Raw genomic sequence first — 18,176 nt, forward strand, 5'->3', positions numbered from 1 at the left:
GATCTTTGGTTGATATTCTGTCTCTGTCATTTTAAAAACACCTATGATAAAATGTATAGACCCTTCATTTTTTTTGTAAGTGGGCAAACTTACAAAATCTGCAGGGGATCAAATAATTATTTTCCCCCACTGTATAGAAACTATTTTACCAGTCAAATGTTTTTCTGTATTTCTGTCCATCAAGTCTTAAGAATTACGTAACTCTGGCTAGGCTGCTGACCGGACTTTTTCCTACATACATCTTGATCACCTCCCTCATCCCAGTCTTTGATTGGACAGTGACTGAGCAGCAGCAGCCACCCATTCCTTTGTCACTTTGCTGTCTCTTCCTGTCAGCACATTGGCTCCAATTTCTGTTCCTCCCTTCCCAAGTCAGAGTTCTTTTATATAAGGAATTAGTACAAGAGGCTGATACCAAGAAAAATTCAGATACTTTCTTATAAAACATCGCAGCTTCACCTCAAAGTTGTAGAACATCTTTAGTTCTACACCTTTGACTAAACATTGTTACAATGCATACCTCTCAACAACCAATAGAGCAAAAGTAATAAACATAAAAGTAAGGGTATAATGCATGCCACAAACTTTTAATTAACTACTTTTCGACCAACTGCCGCAGTTGTGCTGTGGCAGGTTGGCACGGCTGCGTGAATCACCGTCATTGTACGTCAGCCACTTTAAGAAGCTATAGGGGGCATGCCAGAGCCGATGCACGTGACCAGCGGCCGCAATGTCTGCCAGCCACCTGCGATCGTTCCACAGAGAGCCAGAATGGGGATCTGTCAATGTAAACAGACATATCCCCATTCTGACGGGGGGGGGGGGGGGGGAGATCTGCTGTTCCCAGTGGAACAGTGATCTCTCTCCTCCTCCAGTCAGTACACCCCCCCCTCAGTTAGAAATACCTCTCTAAGGAACACTTAACTGCTTGATTGCCCCCTAGTGTTAATCCCTTCCTCGCTAGTAACATTTATACAGTAATCAGTTTTTTTATTTTTTTTGCTCTGATCGCTGTATAAATGTCACTGGTCCCAAAAAAGTGTCAAAAGTGTCCGATCTGTCCGCCACAATGTTGCAGTCCTGCTAAAAATCACAGATCAACGAAAATACTAGTAAAAAAAAATAATAATAAAAATGCCATAAATATATCCCATAATTTTAGATGCTATAACTTTTGCACAAACCAATCAATATACGCTTATTGTGTTTTTTTTTAACCAAAAATATGTAGAAGAATACATATCGGCCTAAACTGATGAAAAAATTCCTTCTTTTTTTTGGGGGGGGGGGGGATATTTATTATAGCAAAAAGTATTGTTTTTTTTTTTCAGAATTGTTGGTCTTTTTTTGTTTATAGAGCAAAAAATAAAAACTGCAGAGGTGATCAAATACCACCAAAAGAAAGCTCTATTTGTTTTGAAAAAAAGGACATACATTTTGTTTGTGTAAAATGTCAATTGTCAGTTAAAGCGACGCAGTGCCGTATCACAAAAAATGGCCTGGTCAGGAAGTAGTTAAATGCTTTCGGGCTGTAAGTGGTTAATCACTATATTACATAAAAGAATCTACATAAATAGCTCAAAAACAGCACAATATAAACGCCCCACCATAAAACCGACACCCAGAGGAAGCTCTCCCTTGCAAGATGCAAGACAGTAGCCCAGTCTCCTCTACTATGCAGTTTATTGCTGTCTTTGTGGGAACTTTTTACTGCTGCAGTATGCATAATTGTGGAGTACCCACGGCCATGTGTGTTTTTTCAAACAAAAGATCTGCTGTTTTTTAGGTGGGGGGTATGCATTATACTGTTTTGGGGTTATGTATGTAGATTTTTGTATATAATGAAATCAATCATTTAAAGTCCATACATTGAACTATAGCCTGTCTGTTATTTTTCTTTGAAGTGTACAAATTCAGGTGCTAAGACCAGTTGCATTAAAATGCACTTACATTTTTCTTAATGAATGCATAACTGCATTAATCTGTGTTTTAGTATTTGCTAGGAGGCATTAAAGTGAACGTGCAACCGACAAGCTCATGATAAAACAAGGTATAAACAAACATCACCTATTCCTAAAAGGGTTGAGCTTCGCTCCAAACCTCCCACCCCTAAGCCTCTTTGGTGGTCAAGGAAATGCCCATTACATTAAAGGACCAATTGTGGGACTAAAGCCGCGTACACACGGGGCGGACTGTCTGGCCAACTTAGTCCGTCAGACAATCCGACGGACAGTCCGTCATACTTTCGAATGAACGGACTTGACCACACACACCACTTTTTGAGCGGACTAATACGGCGTACTAAGTCCGCCATACTATCCGCCCTACTTTTGAAATGAACGGACTCGCCCACACACGGGGAGGAAAGTCCGCTCATTTCGAGCGGGTCTCCAGGTAGGCGGGGCCCGCGAAGGAGACGTCGCTGGCCCCGCCGCCTGGTATGGACTTAAAGGGGAACCCCAATGCCGAAAAAAATCGGCGTGGGGGTCCCCCCCAAGTCCACAACAGACCCTTGTCCGAGCACGCTACCCGGCCGGCCAGGAAAGGGGGGCGAGCGAGCGCCCCCCCTCCTGAGCCATACCAGGCCGCGTGCCCTCAACATTGGGGGGTGCCCTGGGGAAGGGGGGGCCGCGCGGCCCCCCCACCCCAAAGCACCTTGTCCCCATGTTGATGAGGACAAGGGCCTCTTCCCGACAACCCTGGCCGTTGGTTGTCGGGGTCTGCGGGCGGGGGGCTTATCGGAATCCGGGAGCCCCCTTTAATAAGGGGCCCCTGGATACCGGCCCCCCACCCTATGTGAATGAGTATGGGGTACAATGTACCCCTACCCATTCACCTGTAAAATAAAAGTACCAAAAAAAAACACAACACACGAGATAAAATACTTTATTGCACAGCTCCGGGGGTCTTCCGTCTTCGGGGGTCTTCTCGCCGGACTCCTCCGCTATCTTCTTGTAGCTCTTTTGGTAGCGGAGGAGTCCGGCTTTCTTCCTCGCCGCCGGCCTCTTCTCCCGACTTCGGGGGTCTTGTCCCCCTCTTCGGTTCTTCTGCCGGGCCACCGCGCCTTCTTATAGCTCTTTTACAGGCGGTGGCCCGGTCTTCTGTCGCCGCCGTCACCGCCGCCTTCCGTTCTTCTTCTTCTTCTTCTTCTTCTCCAGGAGATGTTGCCTCGACGATCTCTCCGGCCGGAATGCCAGGGACGCACTGCGCGGCCACTTATATAGGGACAAGGGGCGGTGTCACGTGGCTTTATGTCACATGGGTTGGTCACATGGGTTGATGTCACATGGGGACTATGACATCGTAAGGAGGCGGGGTCACCATGTGACCAACCCATGTGACATAAAGCCATGTGACACCGCCCCTTGTCCCTATATAAGTGGCCGCGCAGTGCGTCCCTGGCATTCGGGCCGGAGAGATCGTCGAGGCAACATCTCCTGGAGAAGAAGAAGAACGGAAGGCGGCGGCGACGGCGGCGACAGAAGACCGGGAGGGGGACAAGACCCCCGAAGTCGGGAGAAGAGGCCGGCGGCGAGGAAGAAAGCCAGACTCCTCCACTAGCAAAAGAGCTACAAGAAGATAGCGGAGGAGTCCGGCGAGAAGACCCCCGAAGACGGAAGACCCCCGGAGCTGTGCAATAAAGTATTTTATCTCGTGTGTTGTGTTTTTTTGGTACTTTTATTTTACAGGTGAATGGGTAGGGGTACATTGTACCCCATACTCATTCACATAGGGTGGGGGGCCGGTATCCGGGGGCCCCCTTATTAAAGGGGGCTCCCGGATTCCGATAAGCCCCCCGCCCGCAGACCCCGACAACCAACGGCCAGGGTTGTCGGGAAGAGGCCCTTGTCCTCATCAATATGGGGACAAGGTGCTTTGGGGTGGGGGGGCCACGCGGCCCCCCCTTCCCCAGGGCACCTCCCCATGTTGAGGGCACGCGGCCTGGTACGGCTCAGGAGGGGGGGCGCTCGCTCGCCCCCCTTTCCTGGCCGGCCGGGTAGCGTGCTCGGACAAGGGTCTGTTGTGGACTTGGGGGGGACCCCCACGCCGATTTTTTTCGGTGTTGGGGTTCCCCTTTAAGTCCATACCAGGCGGCGGGGCCAGCGACGTCTCCTTTGCGGGCCCCGCCTACCTGGATACCTGCTCGAAATGAGAGGACTTTTCTCCGGGCGGGAAAAGTCCGCTCATTTCAAAAGTACGGCGGACTGGCACACACACGGGCGGATTGTCCGCCGAAATGCGAGTCCGACGGACAGTATTACGGAAATTCCGAAATACTTAGTCCGCCAGACTGCACGCTGAAAAAGTCCGCTGAAGCCCACACACGAGCGGACTGTCCGCTGAAATGTGTTTCAGCGGACTAAGTAGGCCAGACAGTCCGCCCGTGTGTACGCGGCTTAAGAAACATAAAGGGGTTAGGTCAAACTTGACCCTCAGTAGAAATTTTGATATTTACATACAAGTTCAGCTATCTCTTTATCTACTGCTATTTTTGACATGTGGTTTTCCCTGAGACCACCTTTTATCATATGTTTAGTTTGAATCACACAGGTTTGTTGTAGGTTTAATTTTGAAGTGAACTCTTCAGCCATTTTGAACTTTGCAGTCAATAGGGCTGCCTAAGAGCAGATTTCACACGATATAACAAGAGAGACCCAGCAAATTAAATTCAAAATACTAACTACAACATACAAAGCCATTCACAATTCTGCCCCGAGCTACATCACCAAACTTGTCTCCAAATATCACCCAAACTGTCCTCTTCACTCCTCTCAAGACCCCCTGCTCTCAAGCTATCTTGTCTCCTCCTCCCATGCTCCTCTCCAGGATTTCTCCAGAGCCTCTCTCATCCTCTGGAACTCGCCACCTCAACCTGTCCGGCTATCTCCATCTCTGGCTGCCATCAGGCCATTCCTGAAAACTCATCTCTTCAGGAAAGCCTATCACACCTCTAACTAATCTTGTACCATTTCCATCAGCTCAGTCCCACAGTTACAAATGGTTGAACCACTTGCCTCACCCTATTGTATTGTATGCTCTTATGAGTAGGGCCCTCTTAACCCTCTGGTATATTATTGTATTGCAACTATGTTGTCTCTTTTTTATATTGTAAAGTGCTGCTTGAACTGTTGGCGCTATATAACTCCTGTATTAATAATAATAATAATAATGACTCTCTTAAAGTGGAACTTTGCCCATAATAACTTGATAAAAAAAAATGTGTTTAAAATCTTTAGCAAGGAACATACATTCCACATTAATCAAATGAGTGTGTGTGGCAAATGGCCTCTAGCATTGCTCCTGTTTCTATTTGCTGGAGGCTGCCATTTTGCTGAAGCCCAGAACCCCTGAGCAGCAGTAAATCTTTAGGCTGTCAGCAGATTGGCCTCTACATTTCTGGAAGTGCCAAAAAAAAGAGCAACCAAGCATGTACCGAGCAAGGTGAAACAGTGTATTACTGGATTTTAACCTCACTGGGGGTTTTCCCAAGTGTGGCTCGGGGTTAAATTTTAGTATCATTAGCGGTAACCCCAAGCCACACTAGGGATTGCATTGCAGAATTCTGGTGCGGTATACTTACCTTGTCCCCAGGATCCTGCTATGACCCCCTGCTGTGTTTGCGGGCTCTGTCCTCCGCCACATGCCTCTGTGTTCCGGGCTCCATTCCCTGCGAGCGTTGTGACGCACGGGGGCGGAGCCCGGCAGCAAATAAAAAAAAAAGAAAATTCATAACACATACAGTACACTGTAATCTTACAGATTACATTACTGTATGAAATCATTTCACAACCCTTTTGTCCCTAGTGCTTTGTCCAATGCCCTGCATACAGTTTTATATTATATATACTGTTATTTCTGCCTGGAAACTTGAGATTGCCCATAGCAATCAAAAAGTTACATCAAAAGTGGTTTTCGACCAGCTAGAAAACAGCGATAGTAAATTAGAACACTTTGAGCGCTAGTGAATCATTGGGGAGGTTAATTTTATTATTATTATATTATTATTTTTTATAAATTATTTATAGTTATTTATTATATTATAATTTATGATTTTGTGTTTCAAACTTTATCATACCCAGGATGTCTACTAGACTCTGGTTTGGACAGATTTAAGTGTGTTATTGCTAAGAATTACAGGCCTACAATATACAACGCCAAACTTCTATGCAAACAAATTGTACCGCTTTGAGACACAAAAATCTGACATAATCATACCGCCAGGGAGGTTACATAGTATAGGGACTTATTTTTAATGTTTTACATAGATATACCTGCAAAAGGAGCCAACCTAAAGTTATTTAGCAGGACCTCATTTTCTGACTTAAGTACCACTTTAACCACTTTAGCCCCGGACCAATTGTCAGCCTAAGGACCAGAGGTCTTTTTACAATTTGGCACTGCACTGCTTTAACTGGTAATTGCGCGGTCATGCAATGTTGTACCCAAACAAAATTTGCGTCCTTTTCCTCCCACAAATAGAGCTTTCTTTTGATGGTATTTGATTGCCTCTGCGATTTTTATTTTTTGCGATATAAATGGAAAAAGACCGAAAATTTTTAGAAAAAAAAGATATTTTCTACTTTTTGTAATAAGAAAAATCGAATAAACTAAATTTTAGTCATACATTTAGGGCAAAATTTATTCAGCCACATGTCTTTAGTAAAAAAAATGTCAATAAGCGTATATTTATTGGTTTGCACAAAAGTTATAGCGTCTACAAACTATAGTACATTTTCTGGAATTTACACAGCTTTTCATTTATGATTGCCTATCTCATTTCTTGAGGTGCTAAAATGGCAGGGCAGTACAAACCCCCCCCAAATGACCCCATTTTGGAAAGTAGACACCCCAAGGAAATTGCTGAGGGGCATGTTGAGCCCACTGAATATTTTTTATTTTTTTGTCCCAAGTGATTGAATAATGACACAAAAAAAAGTTTACAAAAAGTTGTCACTAAATTATATATTGCTCACACATGCCATAGTTATATGTGGAATTGCACCCCAAAATATATTCCGCTGCTTCTCCTGAGTAGGGGGATACCACATATGTGGGACTTTTTGGGAGTCTAGCTGCGTACGGCACCCCGAAAACCAATCACTGCCTTCAGGGTTTCTAAGGGTGCAAATTTTTGATTTTCACTCCTCACTACCTATCACAGTTTCGAAGGCCATAAAATGCCAAAATAACACAAAAACCCCCCAAATCACCCTATTTTGGAAAGTAGACACCTCAAGCTATTTACTGAGAGGCATGTTGAGTCCATGAAATATTTTATATTTTGCCACAAGTTGCAGGAATATTTAAAAAAAAATTTGTTTTGCACAAAGTTGTCACTAAATGATATATTGCTCACACATGCTATGGGCATAAGTCAAATTACACCCCGAAATAAATTCTGCCGCTTCTCCTGAGTACGGGGATACCACATGTGGGGGACTTTTTGGGAGCCTAGCCACATACGGGACCCTGAAACCCAAGCACTGACTTCCGGATTTAAATATAAAACGCTACCAAAAAAAACTGTTAGCGATCGCAGGAATCAGGCCTGACTCTGCGAACGCTGCAGTTATGTGTTTAGTGTTTTGTAAGTGACAGTGATCGATCGATATTGCGATACAAAACGCAGGTGCTAGCAGGTATCTGGGCTGATCCCGCTAACAATGCGTTTTTTTTGGAACCCTAAACTGCTGGGGACGCTAGTATAGATCTGATCAGATCAGATATTGATCTGTTCAGATTCTATACCACTACGGGAGGTTTATGCTTTGCGTGTGGGTGTTAGCAGTACTGGCACTAGCCTAGCGCTGCCTGGGGCGACTCAGACCCTGACCCTAAAACCTAATTGATATCACCCGCCGGGTGATCAGGGGGTTCAACCTTTATTGGGTAATAAATGGTGGGTGCCCTGATGCTATAAAAAGCAAACTAACTAACCAGAGTCACCCGTAACACTTATACGGTGATCACTGGTGAAAGGGTTAACTAGGGGCAATCAGGGGGTTCAAATTAGTATTAGGTAGTATATGGGGGTCCCTGGCGCTATATAAAAACCTGACGGGGAACCTAAATAACTAACTGGCTAACCAGCGTCACCAGTGACACTTAAACGGTGATCGCTGGTGAAAGGGTTAACTAGGGGCAATCAGGGGGTTAAAACCATTATTGGGTAGTATATGGGGGTACCTAGCGCTATAAAAACCTGGCGGTCAACCTAAAAAAATAACTAGCTACCTAGCGACACCAGTGACACTAATGCAGCGATCAGAAAAATGATCGCTTAGTGACACTGGCAAAAGGGGGTGAAAGGGTTAACTAGGGGCAATCAGGGGGTTAAACCTTTATTGGGGGGTGGTAGGGGGCTACCCTGGACCTAACACTAACTGCCCTGACACTTTTTACTTTTACAACTGACAGTGAGGAGAATGACATCACGTCCTCCCTCCCTGTGTATACAATACACAGTGGGAGGAAGCTTCTCATTCGCCAGGAGCAATCGAGAGGGGATAGCCAGAAACCAACGGGCATCCCCTCATCCCGGATCGCTCCTGAAGCGAAACGGACCGCCGCATCCAGCGGGAGGGGGTCCGATCGGACCCCCCACCCACTGGAAGGCAAGCATGTACATGTACGTGCTTGTGCCTGTACATGCCATTGTGATGACGTACACTGGCATGCGGCGGTCGTTAAGTGGTTAAACTAGTTTCACTTTTTTAATCACTTGCTTACTGGGCACCTAAACCCCTATTCCTGCCCAGACCAATTTTCAGCTTTTAGCGCTGTCAGCTTTTGAACGGCAATTGCGTGGTCATACAACACTGTACCCAAATTAAATTTTTATTATTTTTTTTCCCACAAAAAGAGCTTTCTTTTGGTGGTATTTGGTCACCTCTTTATTTTTTGTTAAACAAATTTAAAAAGACATAATAATAAAAAATAAAAAAAATACAAAACCATTTTATATTTTGTTAATACATTTTGCAAACAGGTAATTGTTCTCATTCATGTATGCTGATGAGGCTACACTGATGGGCAGGCCCGTCGCAATAGGACAGGCAAAACAAGCAATTGCTTAGGACCCCAAGCTGGCCTGGGGCCCCAGCCTAGGATGCCTGTCACTGTCCTGGATTGTCCGCATGGTGCACCCGCCCTGGGTTGATCTAATGCATCATCTCTGACTGTCTGTCCACCTCACCACCGCTGACTCAGTACCCAAACTGGTTGCTACCTGCCGCCCGCTTGGCGTGTAGCAACCAGTGACGTCACGAGCAGGAGAGAGGCAGAGACCTATCACAGTGGAGGAGATTTAGCTCCACCACCTCCTCCCTCCCTGTATGTTCTCAAGTCCAGCCAGGCAGCGGCATGCTGCTGCAGAAGAAACTCTTGAGACAGACAGATTGCAGTGTTAGTGTCAGGGCCGCCATCAGGGGGGTACAGCCCACACTCATGTAAGGGGACCACTCATCCCAAGGGACCCTGATGTCCTGAGTGACTCGGGCCCCCGAGGTATTTCTACCTGCTGCCTGACAGCCACTTTCGGTCACTCCAGCACACTTTCTGGTTGCTGGGGTAATGCCTAAAGCTGTGTAAGGGGCCCCAACATTTCTGATAGCTGCCCTGGTTAGTGTAGAAAGGCAAGTAAAATGCTCACCAACATCATCATCACAGATCCATCGGGTTAAAATCCTGTCAACTCTCCCCCAGCAGCCAGAGTTCTGTGCTGAACTGTCAGCACTTCAAAGAAACCCAGAGTGTGTGTCAGCCTGCCCTGGAGATAGTAAGCCTCTCAGTGCATTGTGCAGAGGAGGCAGATAAGGATAAGGGTGGGCAGGAGAGGACAGGACAGATGAGATTACACCCTGGATGGAACGAGGACACATCCTTAGATAGCAGGGTAGGGTTCATGCTGGGACTTGAAATCCTTCACTTTTGGGGGATGTGACCCCCCCAAAAGTGAAGAATTACAGGTCCCAACATGAACCCCTCAGAGATGAAGATGTTTCCTGCAACACTGCACACGTTTGCCTCTCACTACACCTGCAGCAACCCCCCCACCACCCCACTGTCCCCCTGTCTATCTCACGGCCCCCCTGTCCATTCCACTGTCCCCCCTGTCCACCCCACAGTCCCCCTGATAAGGCGGCACTGATGGGCACTAATAGACGGCACTACTGGGCATTGATGAGGTGGCACTGATGGGTGGCACTGATGGGCACTAATAGGCGGCACTTATGGGCACTGATGGGTGGCAATGATGGGCACTGATCGGCACTTGTAGGTGACACTGATAGGCAGCACTGCTAGGTGGCACTGATGAGGAACTGATTGGCACCACTGGTGGGCATTGATAGGTGGCACTCGTGGGCATTGATAGGTGGCACTGATTGCTGGCACTTATGTACTGGTGGGCACTGATTTGTGGCACTGTGGGCACTGATTCATAGCACTGGCAGGTGGCTCTGCCAGGTGGTACTGGTGGGCACCTATGAGGCGGCTTTTCCTCTTCCTCTTTGGGACCGATGTCCCTTCAACAGAAGCCGGTGATCGGCTTTTTTTTCTCACGCTATCAGCGAGAGAGAAAAAAAACAATTACCGATCTTCTGTTTACATCATGTGATCAGCTGTCATTGGCTGACAGCTGATTACGTGGTAAGGGGCTGGGATCGACCCCTTACTCTGATCACCCAAGTCTCATTGACTCAGGTGATCACAGCGCACAACCTTCCAAGGGGTGTGGCGAGCGTGCAAAGAGAAGGACGTCTGTTGATGGCCTCCCGGCAAAGTAGATCTGCGCTGTAGCCGTCACTCGGCTATAGCACAGATCTGAAGGGATTAATGGGGACCTGATTGACATTCTCCTGTCCAGTCAGAGTGGTCTCATATGTTTACTCATGCGTGTTTCATCCTCCCCTTGAGCCCACGTCACTCAGGAGAGCCACAATACTCTAACCACTGACAGGTCTGACATTTTGTAGTAAAATTATAAAAATTGAATAACTTACCTGTTTCTATAACAGCTACTTCAGGCTGAGAGGAAATCAGCCCTAGGTTATAAAAATGACTTTTGTGGTGCACAATCTGTTGAAAGACTATGCGGGTCATATTTGGATCCAGTAGTTGACAGTCTGCTTGTTCTGGATAATGTTCCCCAATGAAGAGAGCCGGATGGGTCAGGAAATAAAACTCATTGTACCTTGATAAAGGCAACAGAGAACAATGACATACATTAGATAATATAAATTAACTAACAGTAGTCAATTGGTACAAATATTGTCCCAGTAAGAGAAAAACGTATTTAACATAGTCACAACAGAATCAGGGCTTGTGTCGACAGGCTTTTGTTTGGGTCAGAACTACTTCACTAACCATAAAGTTCCTTGTGAATCCAAAAGCAGATTAAAGCAAGTACAATGCAGGTCAGAAAGAGGTCCACTGCAGGTCATACTGACCAATCATGTTCAGCATATGGTCATTTTTCGAACAACCAAACAAGATAATCTTTTTGTTGGCTTGAATGCACAGATACCAAATAGTCTTTGTCTGATCATGGGCTAGATAATGAGAAAAATGTCTACACAACATTCACAGAGCTTCAACATAAGGATAGAGATTTTTATTTAAGCCATGTGACTGTAATGTCAAATCTCATCTGAGAATCACCTTAGTGCTCATGCACACAGACGTTTTAAAAAACTGGCTGCAAAGCTAGCTCTGACACCTGGAAAAATCGTCGTTAAAAACGTGATTTTTACCGCGTTTTGCATTGCCGTTTTTGCGCGTTTTTTAGCGCTAGCGTTAAGTAGCGTTTTTTAAGAAACACATCTCTTGGCTATAGCACTCAGAAAACAAAGAAAATATGTTGCACGTTTTTGCGCGTTTTCCCGCGATTCGCGTTTTTACAGCTCTAGCTCCACGCCACGGAACGCACTGGTCCTGGGTTTTTTTTACAGCTTAAACGCCTATGCCATTTGCAGCTCAAAAACGCCTAGGTGGGCATGAAGCTAACATGGACAGCCGTTTTTAAGCAGCAAAAAAAGCTCAAAAAAGCGGCTGTAAAAACGTCTGTGTGCATGAGGCCTTAAGATAATACTTTGACATGAATCCTATAAATACACTGAATGCTTACTGGAAAGTGAACTTGCTTATGCTCTCGTCAACATGACCAGCGCCCCATGTTGTGTCCAGCAGATGCCATCTTCCTTCTAAATACACCATGTTCCATGTGTGGTCTGAATCCCAAGATATCGCTTGCCCTGCCTTGTATGAGGTTCCTTTGGAAAAGCCGTTGATTGTCTTGCATTGAATAGCAGCAAGGCTAAATGGGTAAAATTTACTTATTAGACACCCATAAAAACCTCAGTTATGTCTACATGCACATTTGACTCTCATATCAAATAATTTTATACTCTGTCTGTTTAAGAAAAACTACATTTTTTTTCTTGTTTTTACATAAGAAAGGGTTGGGACCTGTCTGGTCACCCCACTGGGATGATTTCCCACCACTGTGGGGTTGATTTACTAAAGCTAGAGAGTGCAAAATCTGGTGCAGCTCTGCATAGAAACCATTCAGCTTCCAGTTTTTTTTTTGTTAAGGCTGGGTTCACACTGGAGCGATGTGGGAACGCTGCGAATCCGCTGCGTTTTCCTGCATCGCATGCCTCCCGCCGGCAGTTCACACTGCCCTATGCGGACTGCTGGGAGTGTCAGTGAAACCTTAATGACACCCCCAGATCAGGTCGCATATCGCAGTGCGATCTGCAAACTCGGACAGGAATCAGATCGCATGGTGTGAACACCCATGCGATCCAATTCTGCTGCGGACCAAAAAAAGGGTCCCGTGCGAGTTTGCGGCGGGTGCGATGCGAATTCAGCCATACTATCTGTATGGCTGAACTTGCATCGCACAGAGATAGCATGTGATTTGCACTGCAGTGCGGTGCGAATCACATCCGGTTCTCACTGCTGCAGCGGTGTGTACCCAGCCTGAGGCTGCATTCACACCTGAGCGTAGCTTTTTCAAGCGTTTTTTGCGGCGTTTTTTACCGCGATTTGCGGCGTTTTTTACCGCGATTCGCGGCGTTTTTTACCGCGATTGCGGCGTTTTTTACCGCGATTCGCGGCGTTTTTTGTCGCGTTTTGTCACGAATTTGTGCAGGGCAAAAGGTCACCAATGTTAAGCATTGCAGATACAGCATCAAAACGCCCATAGAAATGCTCGTTGTCGCGCTAAACGCTCGAATCAAGCGTTTCCATTCGTTTCTATGGGAATGAAAACGCCCAAATCAGCCCGATTCACGCGACAAAAAAGGGTCCGGAACTTGTTTGAGCTTCAGGCGTAGGGCTTCAGGCGACTTGGAGTGGAGATGTGAACCATCTCCATTGAGAATAATGTATTTTTTCCCCTCCAGCGTTTTGTAGCTTCAGGCGTAGGGCTACAAAACGTTCAGGTGTGAATGGGGTCTAAAGCTTAATTAAACAAGCTGAAGTTTTTAGCTGATTGGCTCCCATGCACAGCTGCACCAGATTTTGCACTTTCCGGTTTTAGTAAATTAACCCCTGTGTGTTTCAGCCTCTCCTCTGTGACATCAAATCAAGAAACGCGTGGAAGGATGGGCAAGAACACAAAGAAGGTTCTGACCATAAACAATTTTTACAACTCCCCCATTCCCCACAGAAGTGGTTCTAGCCCTTGCACACTCTATCCAAAAGAAAAAGAAAAAGTTTGGTTGGGGTTTAAGCCAATCATACTTGAATAACTTCTGACTAGAGAAAATTTTGTTTTGTTTCATTACAGATTTGTTGGTTAAGTTAATAATTTTGTTTCATCATATTTGTTATGTTAGAATGATTTGTTTTTGGAATTAGTATTGTATATTCAGATTTGTTTCATATATTTGTTCTTTTCAAATTGATTTGAAATTCAAATTTCGGAAGACGGCTATATTCTATTTTATTCTATTCTAATCTAATCAATTTTATTCTAATCTTTTATTTTCCATTCTATTTTATTCCCTTCATTTTCTATTATATTTGTTTAGTTATAGTCTATTCTGTTTTAGTCTATTTTATTCTATTTTTTCTATTATATTTTTTTCTATTATATGATTTTCTATTATATTCTATTTTACCCTACTCTATTCTTTTCTATTTTATACATTTCATCTTCTATTCTATTGTATTCCCTTTTATTCTATTCTATTATTTTCTATTCTATTCCATAAATCAGACTATGCTTATTTCACTTTTCTACTTTACTGTAGTTATTGCAATATGTTTCCATTTCAAATACATTTTCAAATTTGAATTTGTTTCAGATTCAAATTCCTTTTTTAATTCAAAATCAGTTGATTCGATTCATTATAAATTTATTTATTTTGGATTTGTTGAAATTTGTTTCTTTTGTGATTGGGAAATTCGGATGCATCAGAATCCCAGAATAATGAAAATTTAATCTGAATTTCAATTTGTAAAGAAACGAATTAGACATGGCCACTTCTGACCTTCTTATTCCAAACCCACAGCATTAGTATCCATCCAGGGCATACAAAGCATGCCAGAGTTTTACAAGGCATACCTAACTGTACTGCCAAATACTGTATCTGTATCTTTACCAGATTTAATTTAAACCTGGGGGGTTATGACAAGAGGTAATAAGTATGCACCTTCATTTATATTTAAAGGAAATGTATAGTGTTGGTTGTGTACAGAGAACTGGTTTACTCAAAGAGTAGAGGTTCCACACTTAGCAAAGTCAGTCTTCACTTCGAAAAAAGTGTATGTTTATTTAACATAGTAATTAAAGTGAAGTGATTTTTACTTTGAACGTCCAATCAGGGGCAAGGCAAAAAACAACAACACAGGACTGTTGCCTGCACATGATTAGATGAATGAAGTGAACACAGCTATACCTCATTTACTGAGCTTAGTAAATATTTACTTAACAAAATTAGTTTACATAGTGAGACTGGTTTACCCAATGAGTTGCGAATATTCACTCAGTGACTTGAATGAAAATTACCTTTAATTATCCAATCATGTTATAAGTAAATTCCTGTTTTTGTATTTCATGATTGGATAATTGAAGTGAATACTCACTGCAATTAAAGGAATTAACCCAAATTAAAGAAGATGTATGTAGTATGGAGTAGTAAACAAATATACATATTCACCTTGATATTGCAGAAAAGCTGTGATGCTGCAGCTATCCCCCATCAGCTCTAAGGCTGAGAACTGAGGAATCACATACCACTGATTGCTTAGTTCTCAGTCTTCTGGGAGCGGAGAGCAGTGACTGTCAGTCACTGCTCTCCACTCTGGCCCTCCATTGGGCACCGAAGGCTTGAGCTGGGGACAACCCTGGTGCAGCTGGCTTTGGCTCTCAGTCACGGGCTGAGAGGCAGCAATTAATCAAGCAGCCTAGTGGATCCTGAAAATTTTTTCAGTATCCTTCCAGAGCATGTGATGTCAGCCATTACTGGGCTTACCCTGCTGTGGCTAATTCTAGGTCACAGGAGAACAAAAGTAAGTGTGCTCCTGTGACCCAGAGAAGAGAAGTATGGCCAAAAAAGCTGTGGTCATACTCCTCTTTTAACTCTGTGAAGAGTGTCAGCTCATTTAGTAAATAAGCCTCATTAAGTTCAGACATATTTTTACTGATAGTTTTTCCTTTCTAATCAGGCAAAAAGTAAAATGATTTCCTATTTACTGCCTGCATCCACATCTGTTGTGAAAATAGCCCTGATAGCAGAATTGCTAGTACAATAATCACCCCCTCACTCTCTACTAGCACAGACTGGACCTGGATGCAAATGTAGCACCCTCTAGTGTGCTAGATGTAAATAGTTTAGTTGTTAGAGTAGGAGAATTGGCTTGGCTGAGAGCCAGGCCTAAGTTATGAATCTGGGTCTGGGTTCAGTCACTCAGGGGCTGGATGACTCATCTGGCAGCTCTCACTGTCACTTCCCTCTGGTCTAGAAATTGTTAGAAACTTTCAGAACTGGAGGGTGGGAGAGAAAAGGGGCTGCCATATTTATGAGGTCCTCAATCAATTCCCAGCAAAAAGGGTCTGGAAGGGGGCAGGCCATCTCCTAAATAGGTATGAGCCATGCCAGCTGGGGCAGTCAGTGGAAAATGCAGATGGAGTGCTGAGTAGGCTTTTGGAAGGCCCTTCAGGGCGCCCCCTAGTTCAAGCAAAGAAGAATGACCCCTGGAAGTCACTCATCTATGGTGTCCTACTACGATGAATGGCGTGGCAACCTCAGCCTGGACTCCGACCAGGCCATGCCCCAATGTGTTTCACTCCGCCCCCCCCCCCCCCCCCCCCGGAGCTTAGTTATTCACCTCTGCATCATCTTAACTAGTTGTGTCATTTTTTTTCCATCATTAATCAAATATGTAACAGCAGTAGATAACAGCTTATTACCATCTCCATGATTAAGCTTCGGGCGGAGTGAAATGGCTGTCCAGGCTGAGGTTGCCACTCCATTCATCGTAGTAGGACACCATAGATGTACAATTTCCAGGGGTCATCCTTCATTCCTTGAACTATTGAAGAAGCCAGAATGGGCTCTATCTCTTTTCAGCATGCTAGCAGCAGCTACGGACACACTGTCAACATGCCCCCTCCCTATTGAGCCTGAGTGGCACACACACTTTTCCCAGGTTACAGGGTGGCCTTGGGTCTGGGGCTCAGGTGCTGGAAAAATCTTGCCATAAAACACGGAGGAAACCCTTCCTGGAATCACGGAAAAAAGGGAGAGAGGACAGCGGGAGCAGGGCAGCACATATGGGAGTTCTCAAAGAGTCAGCCAGATGAGCTGGTGAGTGTCAGTCTGGAGGACTGTGGAGAGAGTGTCAGTTTAGAGATCTGTGGAGAGAATTTAGCCTGGAGGGCTAGTGAAAAGGGCCACTGCAGCCAGGTGGGTTGGCAGTGCCGGAAGAGGTGGTGCTGGGATCAGAAAGAAGTGATAGGAAAGTGTGGGCTGTATCACCCTATCCGTTCTTCAAGTATAGGGGCTGTGAGTCCCTGCCTGTAATGGGCCCTTGCTACAAAATTACTACAAGGTGACATAGCTGGGTTCTGCAAGCGAGTGCTGGAAGAAGAAGAGGAGCTGTATGTAGGACTGTATATAGTAGGAGTTGTCCCTGAAGTTTGTTTAAAGTCAAGTGGGAATTCCATAAACTCCCATCCTTATCCAAGTATTATCTCTCAAAAAACAAAAGAAAGAAAGTCACATACTGTCGTCAGACTCTGTAGAAATTCAGTGTGACTGGTTGTGCAGGGTGGGGGATTCCAGTTACTTACAGCCCTGAAGGGGGTGCACTACACAAACATACAGGCAATGCTGGGCTTTCTTATTAGGCAATACTAATCCTTTAGGGCAGTAATAACTTTAAAATATCATCATGCAATAGAAAAAAATAAATGAATTGCTGTTTAGAGCTTATAAATATCTAAAGTTGTATGTAGTTAAGCATACTTTTTAAAAGACTAATGAAGGTAATTTACATATTACTATAAGGAATACACATACAGTAAATCTAACAAAGATGGGCACATAGTATACATCACCTGCACATGCGTTCAAACAGTGAGCAGTACCCAGAAGAGGTCCCTTTCCTGGTTTGTAGGACAACGTCTGGGTCAGGGGATACCAGAGCTTTATTCTTTAATCCTGCTGTGTCATACTCTGAGAGAATCAGAGAGAAGAGATATATGTCAGACACACATTTTATGTATGAATTCAAGCTTCATAATAACAATTTTGGTAAATGTTATTTATTAAATATGAACAGTTCTATAGCTATCATGATTAATTTCCAATGGAAAATTGAGTATCCCCCCCAACATACCTATATGATGGCAAATCCAAATCCAAAAAACTCTTGTTTTCTCAAGCTCTGTGCTAGCTTCAAGGGTAAGTTCTTTCACTAATTGTTCAAGTGTCCCATTGGCATTGACCTATGTCAGACATAGACAACATAAGTAAAAGAATTAACTAATATGGGTTCATTTACTACGGGAAAAAAAGTTGTTCACTTTCCAAGGGAATTGTCCCTTATCTTAGTGAATGCAGTGAAAATGACATTTTGCAAAGAATACCTAATCACGTGCAAAGAAAATGAAAAAATTCACAGTAGGGTTGATGTATTAAAAACAAATACACTGTTCACTT

General features: G+C 44.4%; 1 protein-coding gene across 2 annotated transcripts in view; it reads right to left on the minus strand.

Moving 5' to 3' along the window:
• The window catches only part of LOC143988784 (uncharacterized), an 81,912-nt gene that overhangs the window by 10,204 nt on the left and 53,532 nt on the right, over positions 1-18,176 (minus strand). For both annotated transcript variants that reach the window (XM_077488641.1, XM_077488640.1), the window contains 4 exons: positions 17,854-17,962; positions 17,573-17,690; positions 12,128-12,316; positions 11,004-11,194 (listed from right to left, as the gene is read on the minus strand). In XM_077488641.1, coding sequence (XP_077344767.1) covers positions 11,004-11,194; positions 12,128-12,316; positions 17,573-17,690; positions 17,854-17,962 — 607 coding nt within the window. The remainder of the gene's footprint in view (positions 1-11,003; positions 11,195-12,127; positions 12,317-17,572; positions 17,691-17,853; positions 17,963-18,176) is intronic.

This window comes from Lithobates pipiens, unplaced genomic scaffold (genome assembly GCF_037356315.1).
Source record: "Lithobates pipiens isolate NorthernLeopardFrog02 unplaced genomic scaffold, aLitPip1_a1.2 Scaffold_18, whole genome shotgun sequence".
Taxonomy (NCBI): domain Eukaryota; kingdom Metazoa; phylum Chordata; class Amphibia; order Anura; family Ranidae; genus Lithobates; species Lithobates pipiens.